The following is a 25,155-nucleotide window of genomic DNA, read 5'->3' on the forward strand; positions in this document are numbered from 1 at the left end:
ATATCTTTAATCTAGTTCTGGTTTCTCAATTAACAAATATATACTTGAAAACTCCTAAATGTTAATTATAGTAGTAAATAAGATAGAAATTATCTCTGCAAGATTCTAGAAGAGATAGACATTAAATACATCATTGGAAAAATGTAATTAATTATAATTATATTATCTGAAGAAAAAGTTGGAGCTATTAAGTGTTTTGAGAGGCTGTCCTAGCTTTGTGGTTGAATTCAGTCACTTTATCCTCTAGGTCTTGAATTTTTTCTACCACCAGGAGCTTTTCATTCTCTTATTTGAGAGAAAAGCAGAAACATGCTCACCGTTTTAACATTCATTGATTTCATATATGCTTGGATTTTTTAGATTCTTCTATAATGTTTTTTATTCCTTCCTTTTAATAATTTATTCAATGAATATTTATTAAGCCACACTTTATAGGGTTGAGATTCAGAGGGAGAAGTCACAATCTCAGCTCTCAAACAGTTATTGTCAGGACAAGCACATAAGCAGTTTCAAGCCAAGTAATTGATTATTAGTAAAATAAGAGCAGTGTCTATTGAGAATAGAGGCATTAAGGCTAGCCTTCATTGGATCTTCTAAAAAATAGTTCCTTGAAGAGCAAGAAAGAATTAGCAAGTGAAGAAGACAGGAGGTAGGCTGTTGGATCAGATGTTCTGCACACCTATAGAAAGACATAGTGGTAGAAGATTCTATGGATCCTACCTAGAATGGGAGCTCTTGATTCAGCAGACTACATGGTAGTCACAAAGGCAGAGTCCATGATTGGAAGATTAAAAAAAAAAAAAAAGTAATGACAGATTTTATGGAGCTACTATGATTTTTTTTAAAGGGATGAAAGCTCATTGCTCAGTTTGATTTGCTGTGTTTGGATCATAAAAGAATAAATAAAAATTGCTCAGAATGGATCTGTGCATGAGGCCTGAAAATCAGCAAGGAGCCTCTTGCAGAATTCTGGGGAAGAGATACTGAGAAACTCAAGATCATAGCAACAAGAATCAGGAAAGGAGAGGAGATTGTCAGCTTGTCAGCGTCAATGTAAGATTTGGGATCAACTGGATTCCAAGACTGGAGGTAGGGACTCTGAGGAGAAGAAAGGAGTGTGTGAAGATTCTAAGTTGTCTACTGGTATAGTTGATCACTGATGTTTCAATATCTGGGATAGACATGAAAGCAGGATCAATTTGGGGTGTGGAGAGAGCAGTGCTATCACGACCAAAGTCCTTATGGAGCACCTGTGTAGAGTGGTCTAGAAAGAATCCAAATAGATGAGTCTGGGGTATAACCAAGGAGAGTAAATTTGGGAAAATACAGTAATGAACAGTTGAAGTAAATCTGTATTTATTTTATTGATAAAAATGCTACAAAAAGAATAATTTAAAAGTCTAACAGTGTAAGTCTCTGATAAATATATCTTTAATAATCAAGGGATGATAAAATGAATGAATTAATAGGAGATGTTATGGGATAGCAAAATGTTCCTATTCAATTTTATAGTTTATGTATAGTTTATGTCTTTGTGTGTGTGCATTTGTGCGAGAGGATATAAAGATTAACAATATATTAGAACTATACATGTACATTGATATGCTGGATCTGGCATAACAAAAATACCACACACAGACTGGGTGATTTAAACAACAAAATTTATTTTCTCTCAGTTCTGGAAGTTACAAATTCAAGATCCTCCTGCAGTGTTGATTTTAAGTTAGGCTTTTCTTCCTGGCTGGTAGAGACAGCTGCCTTGGCACTGACTCTTCATATGGACTTTCTTCTCTGTCAGTGGAAGGGTGGGGGAAGAGAGAGAGATATCAATCTGAGGTGTCTTCCTCTTGTAAGCACACCAGTCTGTCCAATAAGTCCCAAAGCCATGACTTCTTAATTGCCTCCTTAAAGGCCTATGTTCAAATACAATCATATTGGGGGCTGGGGTTTCAATTTGTGAATTTTTGGTGAGGGACGCTATTTAGTCCATGACAAAATCAGCTCATTTGACATCCAAATTGACTTTCTTCTGAGAAAGGACAGATCAAAAACAAGAGATCACTGTGTGTCATAAAAGAGGTGAAGGTCAGAACTAGAGTCTGCTCATTTATAACATATGTATAATTCTTTTCTAAAACTGATTATATCGGAAAACAATTATATTCCTACAAACATTTTTTTCTCCTTCTTTTTGGAGAGGATTTAGAAGCCACTTGCAAATCAATACATCTTTAAATAGTAGCTGAATGGGTTTGATCAATTTTTTCCCCCTAGAGCTCTATGGAAACCAGGTGGTAAGAGCCAGAAAAGGTACACATCCCACAGGAATGTCTTACCATGAAGATTAAATTTAAAGCGGAATTGCTTGTAGAAAACCGTGTTACATTCTTGGCATGTGAACACTTGGGATAATGTTAACTTTCACTTCGGGGTATTTTTAATGTTTGGAACTAATCTCAGTGTATTTTGCGCCTGCGAGGTTTTACCTCTTTGTACATTTGACCTCCATTTGGTTCTAGTGTCTGAGTTGATGCGCCCTGTAAAAGCTTCTTGGAATTGCGAAGCTCTGGCCCTGGTGTCCAGGTGTCAGAGACAGGGTGGGATCCCGTGGAACTCCGAGGGCTCGGAGCCTCTAGCATACCATTCTCCTCCCACCACCATCCCATGCTGGGAGGCGGAGAGGGCTGCAAACTTCGCTCCAATCCGCAGCCAGCCCTCCCCAGGGTCCCCCTGCTGGGCGACCCGCCCTCCGCAGACAGAGTTGAGGGAACTTCGCAAAGCTCGGCGTCAGAGCCTGGGGAGGTGAAGCGTTCCCCCTCCTCCCCAGCCTTCTTCCCTCGGTGCCCCCGCCTCCCGGTCCTCGCCCAGCAGCTAGCGCTGGTGATAGGACGAGCCCCGGGCGTGCATTGTGTATATGCAAACCAGTGTCCCGGCTCCCCAGGGCTACCTAACCCGGGCCAGGTCTGTGGCTGCTGCTGCCTTGGGCATCGCTGCCCTCTCCGGAACCGAGCACTGTCATGCTCCCGTTGCAGGGCGGGCGGCTGCGTCCCGGAGTCGCTATATAAGCGCGGGCAAGGGGGCACCCGGAGGGGCTGAAGATGAAGGTGCCCGCGCATGGGCCGCCGCTGATTGCCAACCCCTCCCGAGCTCGCTCCCGGCGCGGAGCCGGAGGCCGCCGAAGACCCGCCTTCGCCGCAGTAGCAGCTGGAGCAGCCACAGAGGCAGCAGCTTCGGCGGTGGCAGCGGCGCCCCTCGCGCCAGCGCGTAAAGCGGCGGCTGCAACTCGGGGTCCGCCGCTGCCCCTGCTGCCATGAGTTGTGCGGAGGTGATGTATCACCCCCAGCCGTATGGAGCGCCCCAGTATCTGCCCAACCCTGTGGCAGCTGCAACCTGCCCCACAGCCTGCTATCATTCGGCGCCCCAACCTGGCCAGCAGGTGAGTCACCGAGCAGGCAACCTGCCGGGGGCGGGGGCGAGGGGCACCGAGAGTATCGGTCTGGGACTCCTGCGACATCCCGTCCGGCTGGGACGGGTGGCGCAGAGGATGCTCTGGGACCTGCGGAAGCGTCCCTGAGCAGAAAGCTAACAGAAGATAGGAGGAGAGGCTTGGGGAGGGAAGAACAGCCAGGTGGATGGGTGGGATAAGAGGCATTACCTGGCTGGGGGCTTTATTGAGCTGTTGTCACCAGAGCTCAGAGGCTGATCCTCAAAGCCACCCTAACTCTTAGGACTCAGTTCTCTGAAGCTCATCAAGGGCATCTGACTTAGGACTATGTGAGTAAACTTCCTTTAAATCAAATATTTTGTTTCTTTGGAAAGGTAGAGTGTGCCAGCTAGGTTTTTCGGGATTAGGAGAACGAAGTGTGCCACTGAGGTATAAGAGACTACCTGAACAGTGAGCTCATGACATGAACTTTTTGGGGAATTTTAGGGTGGAACACTGGCCTAATGCAACCTATATTGAATGTTTCTATAACTTAGAGCTTTTCTCTGTGACTGTGACTTAGATGGCAGGGATGTCAAGGTTCTTCATTCATTTTCTAATTCCATCAAAGCACAGAGCCTGTTAACAGTGTTTTGTCTGTTGAAACGTGTGTTCCCTCTTCCAGAGGTAATCTTGAGTCCCTGGAAGCTGGGTTTCCACCATGCTAGGCGACTGAATGCGTCTTTAAAGGGGGACTCAGAACCAGAAGATGATCTAGTTTAGAAGGGAGACTGTAGAATCAGACACTAGGTGTCCTTGGATATTACTCACTGAACACAACAAGGTTTAATTAGCACTACATTAAAAAATGTATGTGTGTGTCAAGGGACTGTACCAAAATAGGATCCTCCTCAGATTGTAGGGTTTAGGGTCTTAAATGCAACTAGATATGGTTAGGGTTAGAGCTTTATCATTGACAGAATTTACTGATTTCCTTGACTTTTGTTTCTTAGGAAACAAATGTTTTATTGTGGCTCTACATACTTGACCCTTTAGTTAATTTGCACCTCGAATTTTTATTCTTCTTCTGTCCCTTTCCTGGATTGATAGGTTTCTTTTGAAAGAAACTATGACTTTCTGTTTAAATTTTAGGGGCTGTAAAATTCAATTGATTCTGTAAGGGTACATGCCCCAGATTCATCTGCAACACAGAACCAACTTAACTTGTACCAGATAGGGTGAAAAAGGAAGAAGCCCTACTTTCTTGCTATTATTTATTTATTTGTTTATTTGTACTATTCAACAGCTTCAGCATTTCAAGGTGAAATTACTTTTGAAGAGGAGGATGGGGAAACATTTTGTAATTTGTACTGAGGATGAACAGATTAAGACATTTAGTTTAGCTATTTGTTTTTCTTTGGTATATGTAAAATATCAGTAATAGAGAAACCTATGGGAGTTCAAGTGGGATAAGTGAGGCAAGGAGACCCTGGGTATTTTTAACATCCAGTCTAGAATGAAGCTCTTTTCCTCCATCTCTGAAACTCTAGAGGACTTCAGTTAACAGTTGGAGTGTAGATAAGCAACAGACTCAAACTTTATTAAATATTCAGAAAGATAGTTCCCCCTCTTAAAAAAATCTGGTGAGCTAGAAGTTGCAAATAAGATCTTTTTCTAGAGTTGTGAAATTAATTCAGTGAACCTCTGTAGAGGGATTAGTATTGTAATACTTTATTTGTGCTAGAAAATGCAATCCATTATTAGAAAAATTACAAATTACCAATCATAAAATTAGTTTTCCATGAGGAATGAATTCATTCTTTTACTAAAAGCTATCAACAAGCTGAAGAATGAACTTAAAAAAAAACTTTGTAAACCTGAGTTGTCTACATTTATGTTGTACTGTGATCAACTTCTACTGTATTTGAGCTCCTGTAGACATTGCTTAAGTAGAAGTTTGGCTGAGTTGATCATAAGAATTGAGTTGAAAGGGGTGCTTGGAATTTTCATGTTGCTTTTACTAAAATGTCTTGTTCAAATCTCTCTCTCTCTTTCTCTCTCTCTCTCTTCCCCCCCCCCCATTTGACATTTGACTGGCTAGGGAACTAAAGAGAGACTTGAAAGTATAACTACTGTTCTTTTACTGTCAAGAGTTTATTTTGATGACCTATATTTTCTATTGGAGAAAAGAGTAAATCAGGAAATTCTTATCAGGCTGACAGCATTTTTAGACTATGCGGTGCGTGGGTGAAGTGGGACTAATATTGACTTGGCCCTAATGCAGTCATCCGAGAATACATATTTTGGTTGTTTTTGCATTCCATAAGGTTTTATCATTATTGTCCAAGAAGATTGTTTTCACCGTACATGGGAAGTGACCCCTAATAGCATCTTGCCTGTGAGACAAAAAAATGGGGCTTCAACTCCTAGTGCTCTTGAAAAACTTATTTATTGAGGGAATAAAAAGGAAAGGAATAAAAAGTCTGACAGTGTAATTAAGAAGGTTTAATGGTCATTTATAAAATGCTAGGAGAGAGAACATTAAAGTTTTATATTTTTTTATTCAGTTGTCCTAATGTATCTTTGCTCTGATTTCTGCATAGCTCTGAGATGTTTTTGCCTCACACATGCTAGACAAGTAATCTACCACTGAGCTATACCCCTAGTTGTGAAGTCCTTGTAAATTAATGTATCAACATGGTTAATTATCATTATAATGAATCTTAAGCATAGGTATGCTTTTTTCTCAATGCATGATCATATACTGAACATTCTTTGTGAACTAACAGAACTTTATTTTCCAAGCAAGTGTATTCTCAGCCTTTCCCCTAACAGCTGATATTTTAAATTTAGGTTTTTATAGAACATATTATATATTGTTGGTGAGTGTCTTAAAATATAGAAAGCTGCACACACCTAGGCTGTCCTATAATCTGTTATGGAGGCATATGGTAGGCTACATGAATCAAAGTAATTTGTAAGTGTCTGAAGAGTAAATTAAATCCTATAAATTACATGCTATGCATATATCTTACAGTGAGTTGTACAGTGCCAGGTATTTCTGAGAGATGCTAAGTCACCTATTCCCCATGCCCACCATCTCATCATTGCCTTCACTCATCCATCCTAACATCTCCTCAGGAGAACTCTTGACTTGTGTTTCTTAGCACATGCTCTGGAGGCTGATGACACTGCAGAACGTGTGTGGAAAGGAATGCACTTGTATACCAGCAGTGACAGTAGGAATCAACAGAAAATTTCGAAATATGTGTCAGGAAAAATTGAAGGCAATGATATGAAATCATAGATTCCCTTCATACCCCGTGGACTTCTCATTTAAATGCAGACAGTCTGTTGTCTACCCACCCTACACCATGTTCATAATGTTCACATTAGGAAGATTCTTAAAGGAAAGTTTTCAGAATTAAGTAGTTTATAAATGAGATGACAAAAGCAGAAAACAATCACCAAATTTCTAATTACGCTCAGAAGTTTTTAACAATCAGATTTCCGGCTTTGTGAAAGTCAGAACATATTTACTCTGTGCTTTTCAAGGGTAACAGCTGGGTGAATCTGCATGAGTGCTTTCACTTAAAAGAATTCCCTTGGGAAGCAAAGCTCCAGTTATAAGTTTGTAGAGTTTTTTTTCAAACTCTTTCTCTGGACTCTGCCACCTTGGTTAAGTCATAAAACTGCTCTGAGATTGTTTGTCATGGAAAAACCCTGGAAAAAGTACTTCACCCTCTCCTTTTGCATATGGGAAAATGCATTTTCACAGAGTTGAAATGCCTGGCTAGAGATTTAAAAGCTGATTGGAGAAAAAATCAAGGCCACCAGATCCCCTTGCCTCAGTGTAGCATCTTTCCACCATACCATGTGGTCTCTCAGTCTTTTATATATATATATATATATATATATATATTCTCTCTCTCTCTCTCTCTCTCTCTCTCTCTCTCTCTCTCTCTCTCTCTCTCTCTCGCTCTTGCACAACAGGCTTATTTTTGTCTTTAGTGCCCCAATCAACTTTTTTTGATAAAGAAGATTAATATGCAGTGGATTTTTGGCCTTGAAGTTTGAGATTCTTTCCAAGTCCTTGGTAGTGTACTTTTTTAAGTTTAGGCATTCCAAAGGCCTTTTGCAAACATTTGTATTATGCTCATTTTACTATCCATGTTGCATCTTTTATCTATGAGACAGAATATTCACTTAGCAAATGAACATTTATTTATTGAAAAGAAATTACAGGCAGTGGCATTAACAATCAGTTTTAAGTGCCTTGTATTTCATTGCTATTTGAACATAAGTTTATATTCATTAAAAAGAAGGAATATAATTATAACTTAAATAGTTTCAATATACAGTCAACTTATTTAAGGCAGAGGATTTAATTTTCTTGCAACTGTAAGCAAAGACTTAAGTGGATTTATAAGAATTCATACAGGACTCCTTTGAGAAAAAGCAGCCTCTACCATTCCACACTACAAAAATTAACTTGACTACAAAGACTTAGATTAATCTGTCCCATGGCTTTGCGTTCCCAGCAACTTCCTAGCCAGAAAAATTCAAAGATAGAGGAAAAGTTAAACTTTCAAATAACTGAATTATTGGCTCTGGCAGTCAACTAGAATGGAGATTACAATAATTATGGAAAGAGGAGGATTGAAATCTGTCATGCGGAGTGAGGATATGTTGGCTAACAAGCCAGATACACCCACATGGTGATCCTAGAAATTTAAGTGAAAGATACTTTGACTAAATGCAAGGGAGTCCTGCTTCACCTAGCACTTGGTAAAATCTCAAAAAGTTTAAGATGGCAGGGAAGCAAGCCATGGCAAGGGAAATGTGGGTGTTCAGAGCAAGAACCTTGCTCTTCTGCTCAGCATCTCTTCAGGCTACTGCAGAAGAGACACTAAGCTGACCCCACTGAGTAGTGTGTGTATTTCTGTCTCGTATCCATCTATAAAAAGAGAATTTTCAATGAGAGTAAAACAATTATGCATATGATGCCTAGGGCAGATCCTTAAGCAAGTTTATCAATGAGATGAGCATAATTTTAAAACAGCGTGCTTAACTTGAATCTCATTCTCACAGGTCCTATTTCTAGTTAACCTCTTATTTTTTTTTAATACCTAAAGGAATACATCAGCTAATAGATAATAATTTAAAGTATCTCCAGAAAAATATTTTAATTCAAGTAACAGAGGCTCTCTAATTGTTGAATTTCAGGCTTGGGCAAAGATAGTGAAGGCAATAATTTTGGGCAAAGCTCTGCCCTGAGCCTTTCAAAATGCACCTCTTTAAACAGCTGTTTTTCTGCTTTAACTACTCATTTAGGAAGACCCTGAGAGTGCTTCGAACCATTAGATCCAAACAGCTGTTGCTAGAACAACTCATAAATGCCATATTTATAGATATTTCAGTGGATACCAGATTTGTGCCAGTAATTTATAAGTGTGGTCTGAACTGGGGTAACTGAACTATTTTTCACTTGTCTCTTAATATTTGTAGAGGAAAAAAAAATGACCTAAACTCAACAGGTGTCTTTTCTTCTTAAAGAGATACCATTTTAGTATGCCAAATCATTTGTCCTTGGGGACTGGAGTAGGAGGATTCTGAAGACCTTTCTTGTTTATATGAAGATAAATATAGGAAGCACCATAACTAATTGCTAGGAGTTGGGTTAGATGACCCTTGTCTAGAAATGAAGTAGTTTTATTTTTTTAATGATCTGTAGATTTCTTTTCTTTTTCTTTTTTCCTTTTTTTCCCCTAGTGTCCTGCAGTATCAGAAGAGGTAGCCAATGTAAAAAACATCCAAGTGTGAATCTGTCTAGAGCTCCAGTGTGTTGCTTATTATGATAGCTTTGGATGAGACCGCTGAGATGAAATCAAGTCAAAATTCCTTAGTTTCTAAAGGGCCAGAAGGCTCAGTGGCTTGCTCAGACTCATGGAACTAGTTTTGGTCAAATCCTCTTTGTCATTTCAGCCTCCTTTGAAACTAGAGAAAAATTCATAGTTTACTTCCCTACTTTTTTTTTTTATTGTTGAATATTAGCTCCTTTGAGAAATAACACAATTCATTCACTATGTAGTTAAACCAGGAGGCCCACTTTATATACTATCATCCTTACTATCTCTTCCAACCACCATGAACAATTTCAGTTTAGGCACCGGCTACACCTTTCATCTTTGTATCTCCAGACCTCTTCGAAATTACTGACACAAAATAGGAATCAATGGACGATTAGGTGAATTAATGAATAATAGATAATTTGTTTAAAAATCATACACTAAGTCTAGACAAAGGATTATAAAAAACATACCAGAAATTTATACATGGAAACTGTTGTTTCATTCAAAGTAGTTGGTTTGAGAAAAAACACATACCCTAATGATGTGATCATTGCTTAAAACATTTTGGGAATGCAAATTTTGAAATTGCTTCTAAGCCTGTGGCACATTTTTTTGAACATCATAAAAATGGAAAAATTTTCATCTTTGGAGGGGGTAGGTTGGAGTTTTGATAATAACCAGAATCATTTAGAGGCACAGTGCTCAAAAGTAGTTTGTTGTGCTAAGTAATAGCATTTCAGATTAAGAAAAATAAATAAAAAACAGAGGACAGAGGATCTTGAGGTGATTGTTTCTTATAAGTTGACTCTTCTCACATTTCCAAAATAGGATTTCCAGAAAAATTGTAGGCCAGTGGATTATGTGTCTGATTACCAAGGAGACAGTACACTTTTAGACACTACATTTCATCCAGACATACATATATTTAAGAGCATTGCATTACTTAATAACTATATCCCTTATATGCTTATAATGTAATTTTTAATGCTATAAATAACATTAGACTATCCTAATTGCCATGCAATGTCATATTGACCGTGGAGTTATGTTTGTTTATTCCATCAAAATAAGTTATGTTATTGAGACTCACCTTCTCCAGTCTGTTTTCCTAGCGCAGGATTTGTATTAATACAGAAATAGGTTCTAATCCCATGTCTGCCTCTTATTACTTGGGTGATCCTGGCTAAATTAGCCAGATTTTGCATATGTAAATTGGGAATTCTGGCAAAGTATTTCTGCATGTGAGAGAGAAAGAGTAAATGAAATAAAATGTATAAAAGGTCTATGGCATGTTTCTACTAACCTAACCCAAACTTGCATTTCCTGATCCATTCACCTCCAAACAGGTGAAGATCTCAAAGCTCAAGTCTCTCTGAGATATTTTTAAAACTCTGTTATTAAAGTAAATTTAAAAAGAATGATGAAAGAGCAATGAGCTTCACAGTTTTGAAACATTTACTAAAAGCCAATGGTTCTTTCTAAAAGCACTGCTCATGTTTTTGAACCCCCCCAAATCCTTGCATTTAAAGAAGATAGCTAGTAGAAGAAATTTTAAAAAAAATAAGAAAGGAAGAAAAAGAAAAAGCTATTTCTAAATATCCAATGATTGCAGTGATTCATTAAAATACTTTTGTTTCCTTAGGAAAAAAAGTTTCCACATATGCACAGTAATCATTTGGCATTTTGCAGGCTTAAGCCTTGGGGAGTTAGTGGTATTTGGCTCCTGACATGGAAGTCTTTCTCTTGTCAGACAAATCCTTTCCCCTGCACATTCCTGCTGCAGTTTGTTTCTGTTGCGCCTAATGGCAGGCATTGAGGTGGTGGCTAAGGCTTGCACTGCCTGGACCAACTCTCCTTCACTCTCCTGCTTTACACCTTTGTGAGTTAGCTTTCAGTGTGTGTCAGTTAACCCATTCATTGCCTCACCTAACTCCAAAGTAATATTACCTGGGGAAATATTGTCATTACTAGGCAGTGACAGTGAGACATATATGTGCATTAGGTAAGTGATTGTAGTCTTTAAGGCCACCTTTAACAGCTTCTTGATTTCTGTTAACAATTCTTCAGAGGCTTATAAGGGAATTATGAATACTTATGAAATTGAGTTGTTATTAGGAAGTGATTGTGTATTTGGGAAATAATATAATGGATTACATTTCTAATTTGATTTTGGAAGTTTAGGTTCTGTGATTATTAGATTCCATATCAATATTTTAAATTTCATATGATTCTCAAGAAAGAATGTAACTCTAGGGAAATTTCATTCCAAAAAATAAACATTGGTGAATACAGAGTATGGCAAAAGCACACACAAGTAGTATGCTGGATTTAAAAAAAAAAAGAAAATAATTGATTTATAATCACCAAAGCACAGATATAAGAAAGTAGTTAAGCTCAAGAGTCTATAAAGAAGAAATTAGCGTGGTGTGAATGTCAGCATATGAGTTCATTTCTATTTCAATTTTGTTTTTGTATTCTTTATGCTCACAATTAATGTTGAAGAAAAATTTATACTAATTCAGATTTAGCATTTCAGGTAGTTATCAGGTCATTTGGATACTTTGAAATTTTTCTTTTAAACAGTGATGTTAACTGTGAGGCTATAAGTATGTGAGTTTTGGAGATATAAATATTTAATTTGGTTCTGTATATTTTATAAAAATTTAATCCACTTTATTGAAAAAAGTGCAGGTGGGAATGATAAATATTCTTAAATACTGCTTATTGATAGGAACATCATAGGCTCCTATTTTTTTTTAGAACCACAGGTGTTTGCAATATCAAAATGAAGTATTTTGACATGCATATTTATAAGAATATAAACAGAGATATTACATGTATGTGAAATATAAAGGATATAGAGAATCAATGCATGAATGGGCAGAAGAATGATTTCTAAAAACTAGACTGACAGCTGTTTTGATACAAGGGCAGATTTTGCTTAATTTTCGCCCATGTGTATTGAAAAGTATATGCGTTCAAGCATTAATTTATTTCTACTCAGTCATTCAATAACTGAGAGAAAAACCCCCACAAAACTAGTGCAGCATTTGGAAAATTATGTAATCTTAAATAGATTGAAAAATCTGTATCTCGAAATCAACAGCCATCAATTACAAATTAAAATATTTTATGATTGCTGTTATTGATCACAATATTTTACATTTGTATCAGGATATGCAGTTTTCAATTTTTTTTCAGTATATATAACTTTAAATTTATTTTACTTAAGAATTAATTGTTGCTAAGTGAGGATAAAATAAACTCTTGCCTTCATTTGGATAATTAACACAGCCAAGGCTATTTTACTTGAAGAATAAATATTAGAATTAAACAAGTGAAACTGTATATGCATAGCCTGATTCTCACAAATTGTGCTGAGAATCAATTTCATAGATTAAAATGAACACTATGGACAGTGAGTGAAGCTGCTCTGTAGATTAGTTTTAATATCCCTTCCATAAAAATGTAGTGCTTCTTTCTAGTATGCCAGACTCTTCAAGAAAATGTGTGTTCATATCCTTCAACAAAGCATGCTTTAAATAAATATATATATACACACAAGGAAACAGCACTGTGGTTTGACTAATTGATCACAATATCTGTTTAATTTTTTAATGGAATTTGAAACTAACTTTAGAGCTGATTTAGTTTAATCCCATCCTTTTATACATAATCTTTGTTATTATGTTGTTTTTACCATTCAAGTAAAATTAAACAGGCTTAAATCTGTGCATAAATAGATTATAAGAAATATATTAGGCAGTCTTTGCAATTACCTATTCGTTATCTATTCATTAATAAATGATACCACAATAACACAAAGTTTAAATAAAAAAGCAACACATATATTGTGTAAATAAGAGCCCCAACCTAATAACCACACCTCACAATGTGTTTAAACATTCAATGTCCACCTCACCAAAGAACATCATTTATAGTTTGGTGCTATGGATTTTGAATCTAATAATTATATTAGAAACATAGAATCTAGGTTACGTGTTTTGGTAACATTTGCAGAACTAATGAGTAGTATTTTGTAATGATTTAGTTTAGTTTTGTCTATTCACACTCATTTTCTAGCATGTGTTGTTTTTTTTGTTTGTTTGTTTGTTTGTTTTCCTGAAATAAGAAAAATGATATGAGAAGGGATGGGGTTTTACAAATAAACAGATGATATAGAAAGTTTATTTGGTCACTAAAATAATGCATTTTATAAGCTTTAACAATACAGTGTATATTTAATTCATATTGAAGTAGTTGATAATACAAATAATACATGCTCAGTGAAAAAATATGTGGAAATATCAAAATGCAAAAATAAAAAAAATAAACTACAGCTTACTGTTCAAAGAAACAAAACCAAATACAACATCTTGGTGACTGTTCCCTGTAATGCATATGCATGCGCATCTCTCCCCATGGATGTTTTATTATGCATTTTGCCTCCATCACTAACATGCTCTGTGATTTTTGAGAAGTCACTTAAGTTCTCTATGCCTTAATATCTTTTCTCTAAGATACAGATACTAATAATAACCACGTAATAGAATTGTCAAGATTAAATGAGGAACTAAACACAAGGTTTTTAGAAGAGTATCTGGCTTAATATGTATTAATTGTTATTGGTGTTATGATCATATATTTCAAAATATTTTTTAAATTATAAGGCTTTTCTCATTTTTATTTGGAAAGTTAGTCCTTTCCAGCATTTTGTATTATTTTCAGTAAGCCACAATAAAATCTTTTTTTCTCTCTATGTAATGGTGGTAAGTGGAACATCTGAAAAATATGTTCCATGCAAAATGGATCTTCACACAGACTTATTTTGTCATTTTAGTTTGATTTTTGAGAAATGAGTTCAGCACATCTGCCAAATCCTTTTATAAGATGCTACATTCCTGTTTTTATTTTAGTTTATTTCGTTTATGAAAAGCTCTTTTCTTTTCCATCGTGCCCTGAGTAAGTTAGATCTCCTATCCGCTGTTCTTCCCTGTTTTAAACTATAATGCTACTGTAGATTACATCTTTAAAAGTCAATCAAAAGTGGGAAGAAAAAATAGAAGGAATCTGTCACTTTTTTAAAAAAATTATTATCTTTTGTAGTACAACTAAATTAAAGAAAGACAAACAAAAAATGAAATTCTGACACTGAAAATACACAATTTGAAAAAGGCTTTTTTTTTCCTTTAACTTATTTGGAATAGTAGATTTTTTTTTTAGTGTGGGAAGGAGGCAATTGGTTTGAGGAGGGAAAAGATGGAATAAAGCAGATGAAGAAGAATCAATTTGCAAACATATGTTAATATTTAGATTCTTTTTTTTTAAAGTGAAAAGTTTACTGGTTAATGCTTTTTTACAAATGGTCTTTGATACTGTGTTTTGTTTATTCCATCCCAGAAGAAGTTAGCGGTATACAGCAAGATGCAGGACTCTCTGGAAGTCACCCTTCCCAGCAAACAAGAGGAGGAGGAGGAGGAGGAGGATGAGGAGGAGGAGGAGGAGAAAGACCAGCCTGCCGAGATGGAGTACCTTAACTCTCGCTGTGTCCTTTTCACTTATTTCCAGGGAGACATTGGGTCAGTAGTGGATGAACACTTCTCAAGAGCTTTGGGCCAAGCCAGCACCTTCCATCCAGAATCTGCCATTTCAAAAAGCAAGATGGGGCTAACCCCCCTATGGCGAGGTAAGAATTCAAAAGCAGATGCTCTCCAGGGCACTGTCTCTGTTTCGCAACTGCCTGTACCAGGTTCCAGCTGGAGACTTGCCTCTGGAGGACGGATATCACTTGCTTTTTAATTTTTAAGGACAGCAAGGAATTTCTTTCAGACAAACAGCTGGATCAGTTTTGTCACATGTGGAATGCAGGGTTGGAAAGGATGCAGTCACACCCCTTAAATTCCTCATGGAAAGTAGCAATGCAACCGGCCTGAGTTTATAGTGGCCGAATCAAAAAGCAAAGCACCATTCCTGAAGCCCAGATGGCCCAATTTTGGATCTCTAAATAATAGGCGTGCCGGAATCTCTTCTAAAAAAGCTAGCTATTGCCCATTCCTGTAGGTGTTTCGTGGTGACATAGTGGAGATTTGAGTCTGACCCAGGGACACAGTCTGTGTTCTCTCCATAGCTTGCTTTTCAGCCGATTAACTCTTTGAAGTGTACAACTAGGCATTGTTGGCAGCATTTCTATGATATAAAGTGATTTTTCACCATAATAAAGAAAACGCTGCAGATTGAGCATCTTCTTATTTTCTTCTATACTGGAGGACACAGAGACTTATTTGAATCTGATTTCTAACAAAAAAAATCACTGGGTGACATTTTCATGGTAATTACAAGGTTAGAAAAAAATAATGCATCATTCCAATGATAGCTTCAGAGAAATGTGGTACAGATGTTTCTTACAAATTCACCTGGTTATGAGAAGTGCATATAAAATGGATCTCAAAGTTCCTGATCAGAACCCTGAACATCACAGGGAGCTTGTTTGAAATGTAAATTATCCACCCCATCCCCTAATCTACTAAATCAGAAACTCTGGGATAATGTCCACTTGTGTTCAGCCAATATGCCCAGTGATTGAGAGGGAAACTCAAATTTGGTAATCATTGATTTAGTGTTGTTGAAGACAAATCAAAGGCCACTTGCCTCAAGTCTATTGAAGCATAGTAGTTTCTGGAAGAAGACATGGGGAATCACATTTTAACAAGTGTCTTGAGTGATTCCCATAATAAGGACAGGCTGGCCGTCTGCGAGCAGGTCAAGTGAGAGGTAACTAATAGCCTTCTCAATGTCAGAGGAATGGTTTTGCTCTATTACAGCCAGAAAACTGGCCTGGAATTGCTGAACCTGATCTGTAGATTTGTAAATACAGGGCTTTTCTCCATTCCCTTCTTCCACCTTTTTAATTCTTGCCCATTCTTCCTCCTTTCCTCCTCCCTTTTCTTCTACCCTTCTTCTTTCACTCTTTTTGCTTTCCTTCCATCCCTCTCTTCTTTCCTTCCTCTCCTCTTACCTTTTCCTCTTTCCCTCCTTCTTTTCCCCTTTTTCCTCCTTCTTTTTTTTTTTTTCTAGCAAATATAAACTATTCTGTCATGACCATAGGGGAAGGTGGATTACACTCAGATAACGAGATTCAGTAGAAGTGAATTGGGAAACATCCTGCTTATTTGATTAGTAAATACTACGGATTTCTTACAGGAACTAAAACAGTCCTTGGAAAACCTAAAATACTTATGATATCAATCAATGTCTTATTTGATAGCACATGGTAAATAATTTTTAGAGGGTGAAAATAAGAATGTTTCTGTGAATCAGATTATTTAGTAAACAATATGATGCATCAGTAAGAAATCTTATCAGATTAATTAGTTCCAGGAGAATAATTATTGCAATATCTTCTACTTTAAGTTTATTGGCATATAAAGCCTAGTAATCATTTAAACTCAAAAACAAAAAGGGCACCGAATTGTCTAGAGCAATTGTCTATAGTATCATAGCCAGAAACGTTTTAAAGGGGTTGTTGTATTATGTGCAAAAACTCTATAATATTTTTATGACTCATTGGAAACATTTAGAGAAAACTTCTGATCAGATGGCACATTTTAGTATACAAAGGGTGAATAATGGTAATATTTTAATACCATAATTAGAATTTTCTTGGCATAATCTTTAATTCAGTCTTCAAATCTATCTCCAGTTTCATTCATTGACTTATTCAACAAATATTTATCAAGCTCCTAGCATATCTAGTTGATGTTCTTGGTACTGGGACTATATGAGACAGCCTGAAGCTACACACTCCTGGAGCTTATGTTTCAGTGGTAGCAACAGGTAATCAAGAAAAAATGTCATGCAACATCTTACTTTACTGCAGGCCATAATGGAAGCTCTGTCTGAAACAGTTACATTTGGACAGAGACCTGAAAAAAATAAGGATTCATCATGTGACTATTTAGGGGGAAATAATTCTACACAAAAGGAACTGCTAGTGCAAAGACTCAGAAGATTGACCCTAGCATGGGCAATGAGAAGCAAAAGTCTTTGTGTATGTGGAGAGAAGGGAAAAGTGGTAGTGTAGAGCATATATTTTAGAGCTTTTTAATCTCTTTCCCACTAGGTTTATGAATATCACACCTAGTTATCTCACATCATTTTTCCCGATGCTCAAGATAATGCATTTCTATGAGGAAACTCCAAAATAAATATAAATTAAATAACTGAATGACTGTATTAAAGGAACCAAATTTATGTTCTCAGGATTTGAAAACAAGACTTCAGTAGAGAAACAAATCTTGCAATAAGTTGTATGAAACCTTTGGATACACTTTTCTTATTTATAAGATAAGGCAGTGAATTAAGTAATTGTGAAAATCTTTTGTTCTGTAAAATTCTTTGATTTCAGATGCATGATTTACTTTTCATTTGTGAACAGAAGTTTACCTTGGTTGTTTCTAGTTCTGAATTAGTCAATTTTAAATAAACATAAAAAAGCTGGGTAGGATTCATAGGAGAGCCCCAAAATGTAATCGAAGATACAGAAAATTAAAGAGAGGATAAAATAAAATGAGATTCACATATCTGATGGAGATAGTTGGTGACATTTTTTTTTCAATAGTTGAGACTGAACCCAGGAGTGCTCTGCTAGTGAGCTACATCCCCAGACCTTTTTTATTTTGAGACAGGTTCTTTCTGAATTGCCCAGGCTGGCCTCAAGCTTCTGATCCTTGTACCTCAGCCTCCTGAGTAGCGGGGATTGTAGCGTGTGCCAGCAAGAATTTAATATTAATTGAGAAAACTATACAAAGTTGAAAAATGCAGTCTTTGGAGCCTATTTATTTTGGAGTCAAGTCCAAACCTTATTAGTTTCTGGTTGTAATGTGATCTTGGATTAATAACTTAAAATCTCTCTGAGATCAACTTCCTCAATTGTAATATGTGTTTATTGATACTCAAGTCCTAGGTTTATTGTAAAGATTTTGTGATAATGTATATGAGTAATTCAGCACAGAGCTTGAATCAAGGTATTCAATGAAAGTCAGATGACATTTCTCTTTTCCTTAAGTAAGTTTCCACTCATTTGGTAAGTAGAAAACCAATCTTGAGTTTTTATCCAGAAGTATTGCTTTCTGAAAGTTTATATTTCTGGCACAAAGCAGAGTGTTTTGGACATAATAGGTGCTAAAGGCTATTGATCATGTTAGTAGTAGTGACTATGACACTTTACAAAGGAGCTGCTGACCAGCTCTATTAAAGGGTCTAGTTTATATCATGGAGTTATTGCAATGCTTCAGATATGCTACAGTGCTACAACTGAATTATGTCTGACTACAAAAGATATTTCCATATTAGATGAAAAAAGTCAGGTGACAATCAAACAACAGCCATAGTTTGAATGTATATCTTCTAATGAAGATAGGAGAGTACTTTATGTGTTTTGTACTTAAACTAATTAGAGAAAATATTTGTACATTATTTCACTAATCATCTCATCAATTAATTCCAATCTCACTATACTTTTTATCAGGAATTAATTAGAGATTTTCAGTTAAGAAAACATAATGATCTGATTGTAACCTTATCCCCATCCAAATAAAAACATGGGCTTTGAATATGTCTGTGCATTAATTTTCACACACACGCACTCACACACACACACACACACACACACACACAGAGAGAGAGAGAGAGAGAGAGAGAGAGATTGTGTGTAGAAATGAGTAACAAATCAAATGGTGGCAGATAGGTCACATATTTAAAACTATGCTGAATGGAAAATTTATTGGTGTTTTGTTCTCCTTTTCTTGTAGTTGCAAAGCAACTATCTTTTGGTTAGTTGAGCTACATAGGGTGTGCTTGGGGCAACTCAGTTTTGGAAAAAAGGACGAGGAAGGCGTATCTCAGGAACAGTCTGGCTGGAAAGGACAGAGTTGAGCAGAATGTCCAGGAGGCTCTGGAGGTGGTTGCTTTCAGGAAGTTGAGGAGGAACACGTGAGAAGGAAGCAAGGCTTGACTTACCTCATTCTTCTGCCCCCAAGGATATGGGCATCTGATGTCACTCTTTAAAACTCTCATTGTAGAGTCACGGGGGCCCATTTTGAGTAACTGTGCAACAAAGTAACTAGAGGGCAATCTTTGAACATGATGGTAATGCATAATTCCTGAATGACAGAAAATGTTGAAACATGTTTCATTTCACCTCTGACCTGACAGTTTGTGTACATGAGAAGCTGAACAGGAGAGTGGCACTTGGATTTTATCAGTATCCCTTTAGGTTAAAAATGATTGATTGAGCTGATTTTTTTTCTTTACTGAGATTAAGCTGATAAATATTATCATTTAACACTGATGTGTTTAATCAATATTTATTCTAAGAATGTGTTTTCTGGAGATTATTAAGATGACTTAAGATAGAGGTCCTACAGCATTTCATTATCTCATTTTGTCTTTTAATATTGTTTTCAAAATTAAGTAATATTTTTAAAATTCTTTAAATTATAATTTGAATTTTCTCTTCAATTTTTTATCATTAGTATTTTGCTTTCTTTTAAGAAACAATTTGGGTTACTGTAAAGGGCATCACAGCTATTAAATTGGAAGAAATACTGTAAGAAACTCCTTAGATTTTGTAAGATACATTTCTGGTTGGAATCAGATAGATTTACTTAGTATGCTTTGGGTTGGTTGCACTGAACAAAAATATATCAATTTCATCATTTTCTTTTTTTGTTTAGAAATAAACTGTGGTGTGTGTGTGTGTGTGTGTGTGAGAGAGAGAGAGAGAGAGAAAGAGAGAGAGAGAGAGAGAGAGAGAGAGAGAGAGAGATGTGTGTGGAATGGGGGTGGGGATTCTTTAATCTCAAATGCAAAGTGAACCAAATTATCTTTTGGCTTTTCATATGTGTTAGGCTATCAGTGTTAACATCATTCAAAAATTGTTTAATATCACCCAAATATTGAATAACATTGAATCCAAAGTCACCAGAGAGTGTTAATATCATGCAGTTTTGAATTGTCTCCACTAACCTGAAAAGTAATATGGCACAGAAATAGCTCGTGCTGTTTTTCATATGCTTTTTCATCCAACAAATGTGGCTGTGATTAAGTACTCGTAAGCAAAGAGTCATGTAATGAAAAAAATTTACATACATATGAAATAAGCACAATGATTCTCCAGCATGAAACAAAGCATATCATCTGTTTCTTTGTGTCAAGATTTTTTTCTTTAAAAAAGATAGCAAATAGTGATTCTGAAGTGCATTTTTTTTCATACACATATTTTCCATTCAATATTGTTTCACTTACTTGTAAAATGCAACAGTGTTTTTGAAAAAGGCTGCATAGATCTTTGTAAACTTTATATTGATCTCAGGAGACATACTGATTGGGAATATATTAAGTTGCTTTTAATTTTTTTTCCTTGCTGGACATTTTAGTACTTTGTTTAATCTTTAAGGAGTGTATTTGTAAATGTCTTCTTTCAATAATAATGAGTACACTAATCACAACCTGATACTTCATAAATAAGAATAATATTTTGGTAGGGAATTAGTTCATTATTCACATTTGTGTATGTATATCCAAAATGTTTAGGCATGTATAAAATAAGATTTGTTCCATGTCCATATAAATGAGAATAAACAAAAGGAAAGCAACCAGAGAAACAGTCTACACTCTGTAATTTTGAATTTTGATAGGCTACTTTATTCAAGGGAACTCTATCTGTGGCACATATTTGTGAGCTGGAGTGTGGATTCTGGTACACCAAAAGATAAAGCTTGAGAGTAGAATGATTTGGTCCTAAAGATGGGAATTGCTACGGCAAAATGACAGACTGATGGTGGCAAAAGCTGCACTATGTAATTTAGAGAATATCTATAAATTCCCTGTGTAGATTTTAAGTACTAGTGGCTTTCATTGTAGATGTGACAAAAATATTCTACAAATGGCCATCCCTTAAGGCAAATTTTATTTTCTTCTCATAATTTATATAACTGTCCTTTGTTTCATCAGCAACATTTTTTTTTGGGGGGGTACTGGGTATTGAATTCAGGGGCACTTGACCACTGAGCCAAATCCCCAGCCCTATTTTGTCTTTTTTTTTTTTTTTAGAGAAACAAGTTCTCACTGAGTTGCTTAATGCCTCCCTTTTGCTGAGGCTGACTTCAAACTCATGATCCTTCTGCCTCAGCCTCCCCAGCCACTGGAATTACAGGCATGCAACACTGCTCCTGTCTTTATTAGCAGCATTTTTCATAATTGGAAACAATTATTAAATGAAGTATATTTGCCGCAATGCCAGTGAGTTTGATTTTTATGTGGGATCTTTTGAATAGATTGTGACAAAACACAGTCATTCCATTAGGTTTGGAAAGGTGGGAAGACTTGACAATTGTGCAGCTCCATCCTTTGCCTTTTTTTTTTCTTTTTTTCTTTTTTTTTATTGGTTGTTCAAAACCTTACAAAGCTCTTGACATATCATATTTCAAACATTAGTTTCAAGTGAGTTATGAACTCCCATTTTTACCCCAAATACAGATTGCAGAATCACATCGGTTACACATTCACATTTTTACATAATGCCATACTAGTAACTGTTGTATTCTGCTACCTTTCCTATCCTCTACTATCCCCCCTCCCCTCCCCCATCTTCTCTTTCTATCCCATCTACTGTAATTCATTTCTCTCCTTGTTTTTTCTTCCAATTCCCCTCACAACCTCTTTTATGTAGTTTTCTATAACATCCTTTGCCTTTTGAAGAACAAAAGTTTCCTCAAAGCTTTCAGAACTGTCATGGTGCTGTGATGGATATGCTTGACAATGAGACTCTAAATGGCTGTTTATTCACAGGATAAATGGAGGCACATGATGGCTGCAGGGAAGAGAGTAGAAGTGCTTGCACTGCTGGTGCCAGTGTCTTCAGGGAAGTTGGAGAAAATGCTTGAACATGATGGTGATAGCCTAATTATATTCACCTCATGATATACAGAGTGGTTAATTCAAGTTATTTCCCTGATGTAGGAAAAAAAAAGTTCTGTAAATTAATGAAGTGAGACCATGAACACATTATACTTTGGATACTTTTAATTTTCAGAGTTACTTTGATATCCTTTCTTCAGTGGAATGATCTAGAAGATTCTCTTATGTGGAACCCAGTATGAAAATACTATCTTATTATACATGCATAACTAATATTTTTGGCAATCTGTATCAGTAGTTAGGAATAATTCATAGAACACTCATCTGGGTTCTTCATATTTCTGTAGTATCTTTATTTTTTTCAAATTCTTCCTATTGATTTCATTTTCCCTTCAGTATTGCTATTACAACTGCTGCTGTGTGCATGTGTATGTGATAAGTGGTTTTTGTTCATGTGCTTTTTCATTGTCTTAAAATGCTTTGTCCTACCTCTTCACAAAACTAGCTTCCTCTCAATCTTTCAACATAGACTTGGTTTCCACTTTATTAGATTGGTTTGGTGTTCTTTCTCTTGGCTTCCTCTTGTGAGAATGCCTGCCATGTCTTTTTGCTTATGCATTTTGACTTATTGTCCTCCTCCAAATGGTGATTGAAAATGACATTTGTCTAGTCATTCCTGACCCCTTTATGTTTGGCATACACTAGGTTAGGTCATTCAGAAATAGGTCATGACAGTTGAGCCACTGGATTGATGCAGAGTTAGAGGAAGAGTCCCCCTCTTCCATTTCTGTGTGGTGTTCTTTGATATTATCTTCTCTTTCAAACACCTTCTTACACCCATGAACTCTACTTAGAGTTTTCAACAAATTCCAGATGTTCAGGTTGCAGTTATAATTATCTCTTTTTGCAGCATATTATGAAGCTTGCCGGCCGTTGATTCTTAAGACAAATGTCTTGGGCTAGGGATATAGCTCAGTTGGTAGAGTGCTTGTCTCACATGCACAAGACCCTGGGTTCAAACCCTAGCACTACAAATAAAGTAATAAAATAAAGACAGATATCTTACCTTCAAAGCCCAGCTTTGTGCTTGCCATTGTAAATCTTTGGTTTCTCTGCCTCCATTCCTTCATCTCTAAAATGTCCATAATAAAATAACAGTCTCATGGGATTATAGTGAGCATCTTATGGGATCATCCATGCAAAGCACTTGACCTAGTGTTGGGTATTTGGTTACTCTCATTAAATGTTAACCATTATTATCACAATTGAAAGACTCCCAGTTCTGCACAGGAGGTAAAAAGAGGTTGGAAGACACTCCCCCGCCCCCACACACTTTTTTTTTGAAATATTACTTTAGATGTTGATGGACCTTTATTTTATTCATTTATTTACCTGAGGTGCTGAGAATTGATCCCAACACTGAAGGGAAAATTGATTCACACATGCTACCACTGAGCCAAAACCCTAGCCCCAGGAATATACTTTTCTTAAAGGAAAATTAGAGAGCACAGTAAAATGTAGTCATACTTACATGTGTTACTTTTTGAGTTGGAATGTTTGGTTTGAGTGAAAAATATATTTGTGTTTAAAAGAAGTTGGTCAAAATGATTATTTCCAATCCATACACGACTCATCTATGGCACAAGTTTTCTTTACAGGAAGAGTATAGCTTTGACCTGTGCTCAGGCCTAAAGGCACCAAACCTCCCAAGAGGAAATGAAGCTTTTCAATCCCCAAACTGCAAGCCTCAGCACAGACTGCCACAGCACAAACTAAGAAAGCAAATGCTGGGGGTGAAGGGGGTATTCAGCACTTTGAATCCTGCCCATTGTCTTGGCATGGGAGCCCACAGGCTAACATTTTATATCAGTTCACCCCTGTGTGGGGAGAGGAAGAGTGCATGCTGATTCACCTGCTTGTGAAACATTATGGGACAAGTAAAGGCAAGTCTATCCCAGAATTGAATCTTATGTAAATAATGTGTTTTCTGTCTTCTCAGACAGCTCAGCTCTCTCAAGCCCGCGGAGTAGTTTTCCAACTTCCTTTTGGACCAGCTCCTACCAGCCCCCACCTGCACCCTGTTTGGGGGGAGTTCATCCTGACTTTCAGGTCACTGCACCCCCTGGCACCTTTACTGCTGCAGAGCCCAGCCCCTGGCCAGGACATGGCCTGCATCAGACTGGCCCAGCCCCTCCCCCGCCCGTGTCTGAGTCCTGGCATTATCCCTTGGCATCTCAGGTGAGCCCATCCTACAGCCACATGCATGACGTGTACATGCGGCACCACCACCCCCATGCCCACATGCACCACCGTCACCACCACCATCACCACCACCACCACCACCCTGCTGCTGGCTCTGCCCTGGATCCCTCATATGGGCCCCTGCTGATGCCGTCAGTGCGAGCGGCCAGGATTCCTGCTCCCCAGTGTGACATCACAAAGACAGATCCGACTACAGTCACCACTGCTACCTCAGCGTGGGCCGGAGCCTTTCATGGAACAGTGGACATAGTGCCAAGTGTGGGGTTTGACACAGGTGAGCTGGTAGATTTCCTCATTTTCATACAAAGAAGAATAAGTTAAGGCATTTAAAAAGATGGATTATTTAAAAAAAATTTTCTTTGAAACATTTTTTTCCTATGTACAGTGAAGCTTTGATGATATGTTTGTAGAACCTAACCATTTTGCAATAATTCCTACATTCCTGCAGAAACTGGTATGACGAGCTTATGAAATCCAGCCTGAGAAAGATCTCATAAATTTTCTCCCGTCTCTTCTGCTAGTGATTGGTTCCTTTGCACTGGAATCTCTGGTACCTTAGGTTTATAGGGACTGGAACATATTCTTTAAATCTTATCTGTGCTCTATTCTGTGTAATGCCCAGTAGAATTCATGATTAATTTGTCAGGCCCTTCCCCACTCTCATTTCAGTAACACAGACTTAATTTGACTACTATAAAA

At 37.0% G+C, this 25,155-nt stretch overlaps 1 protein-coding gene across 3 annotated transcripts in view; it reads left to right on the top strand.

The window, feature by feature from the left end:
- Window positions 1-3,293: 3,293 nt before the first annotated feature.
- Window positions 3,294-25,155, top strand: part of Vgll3 (vestigial like family member 3) — a 48,304-nt gene continuing 26,442 nt past the window's right edge. The window contains exons 1-3 of one of the 3 annotated variants that reach the window (XM_005334175.5): window positions 3,294-3,436; window positions 14,677-14,962; window positions 24,194-24,730. In XM_005334175.5, the coding sequence (XP_005334232.1) occupies window positions 3,311-3,436; window positions 14,677-14,962; window positions 24,194-24,730 (949 nt within the window). In that variant the 5' untranslated portion in view covers window positions 3,294-3,310. The remainder of the gene's footprint in view (window positions 3,437-14,676; window positions 14,963-24,193; window positions 24,731-25,155) is intronic. The other 2 variants (XM_040286938.2, XM_040286939.2) reach the window with 2 other exon arrangements.

The sequence above is a fragment of the Ictidomys tridecemlineatus genome, chromosome 3, assembly GCF_052094955.1.
Source record: "Ictidomys tridecemlineatus isolate mIctTri1 chromosome 3, mIctTri1.hap1, whole genome shotgun sequence".
NCBI lineage: Eukaryota > Metazoa > Chordata > Mammalia > Rodentia > Sciuridae > Ictidomys > Ictidomys tridecemlineatus.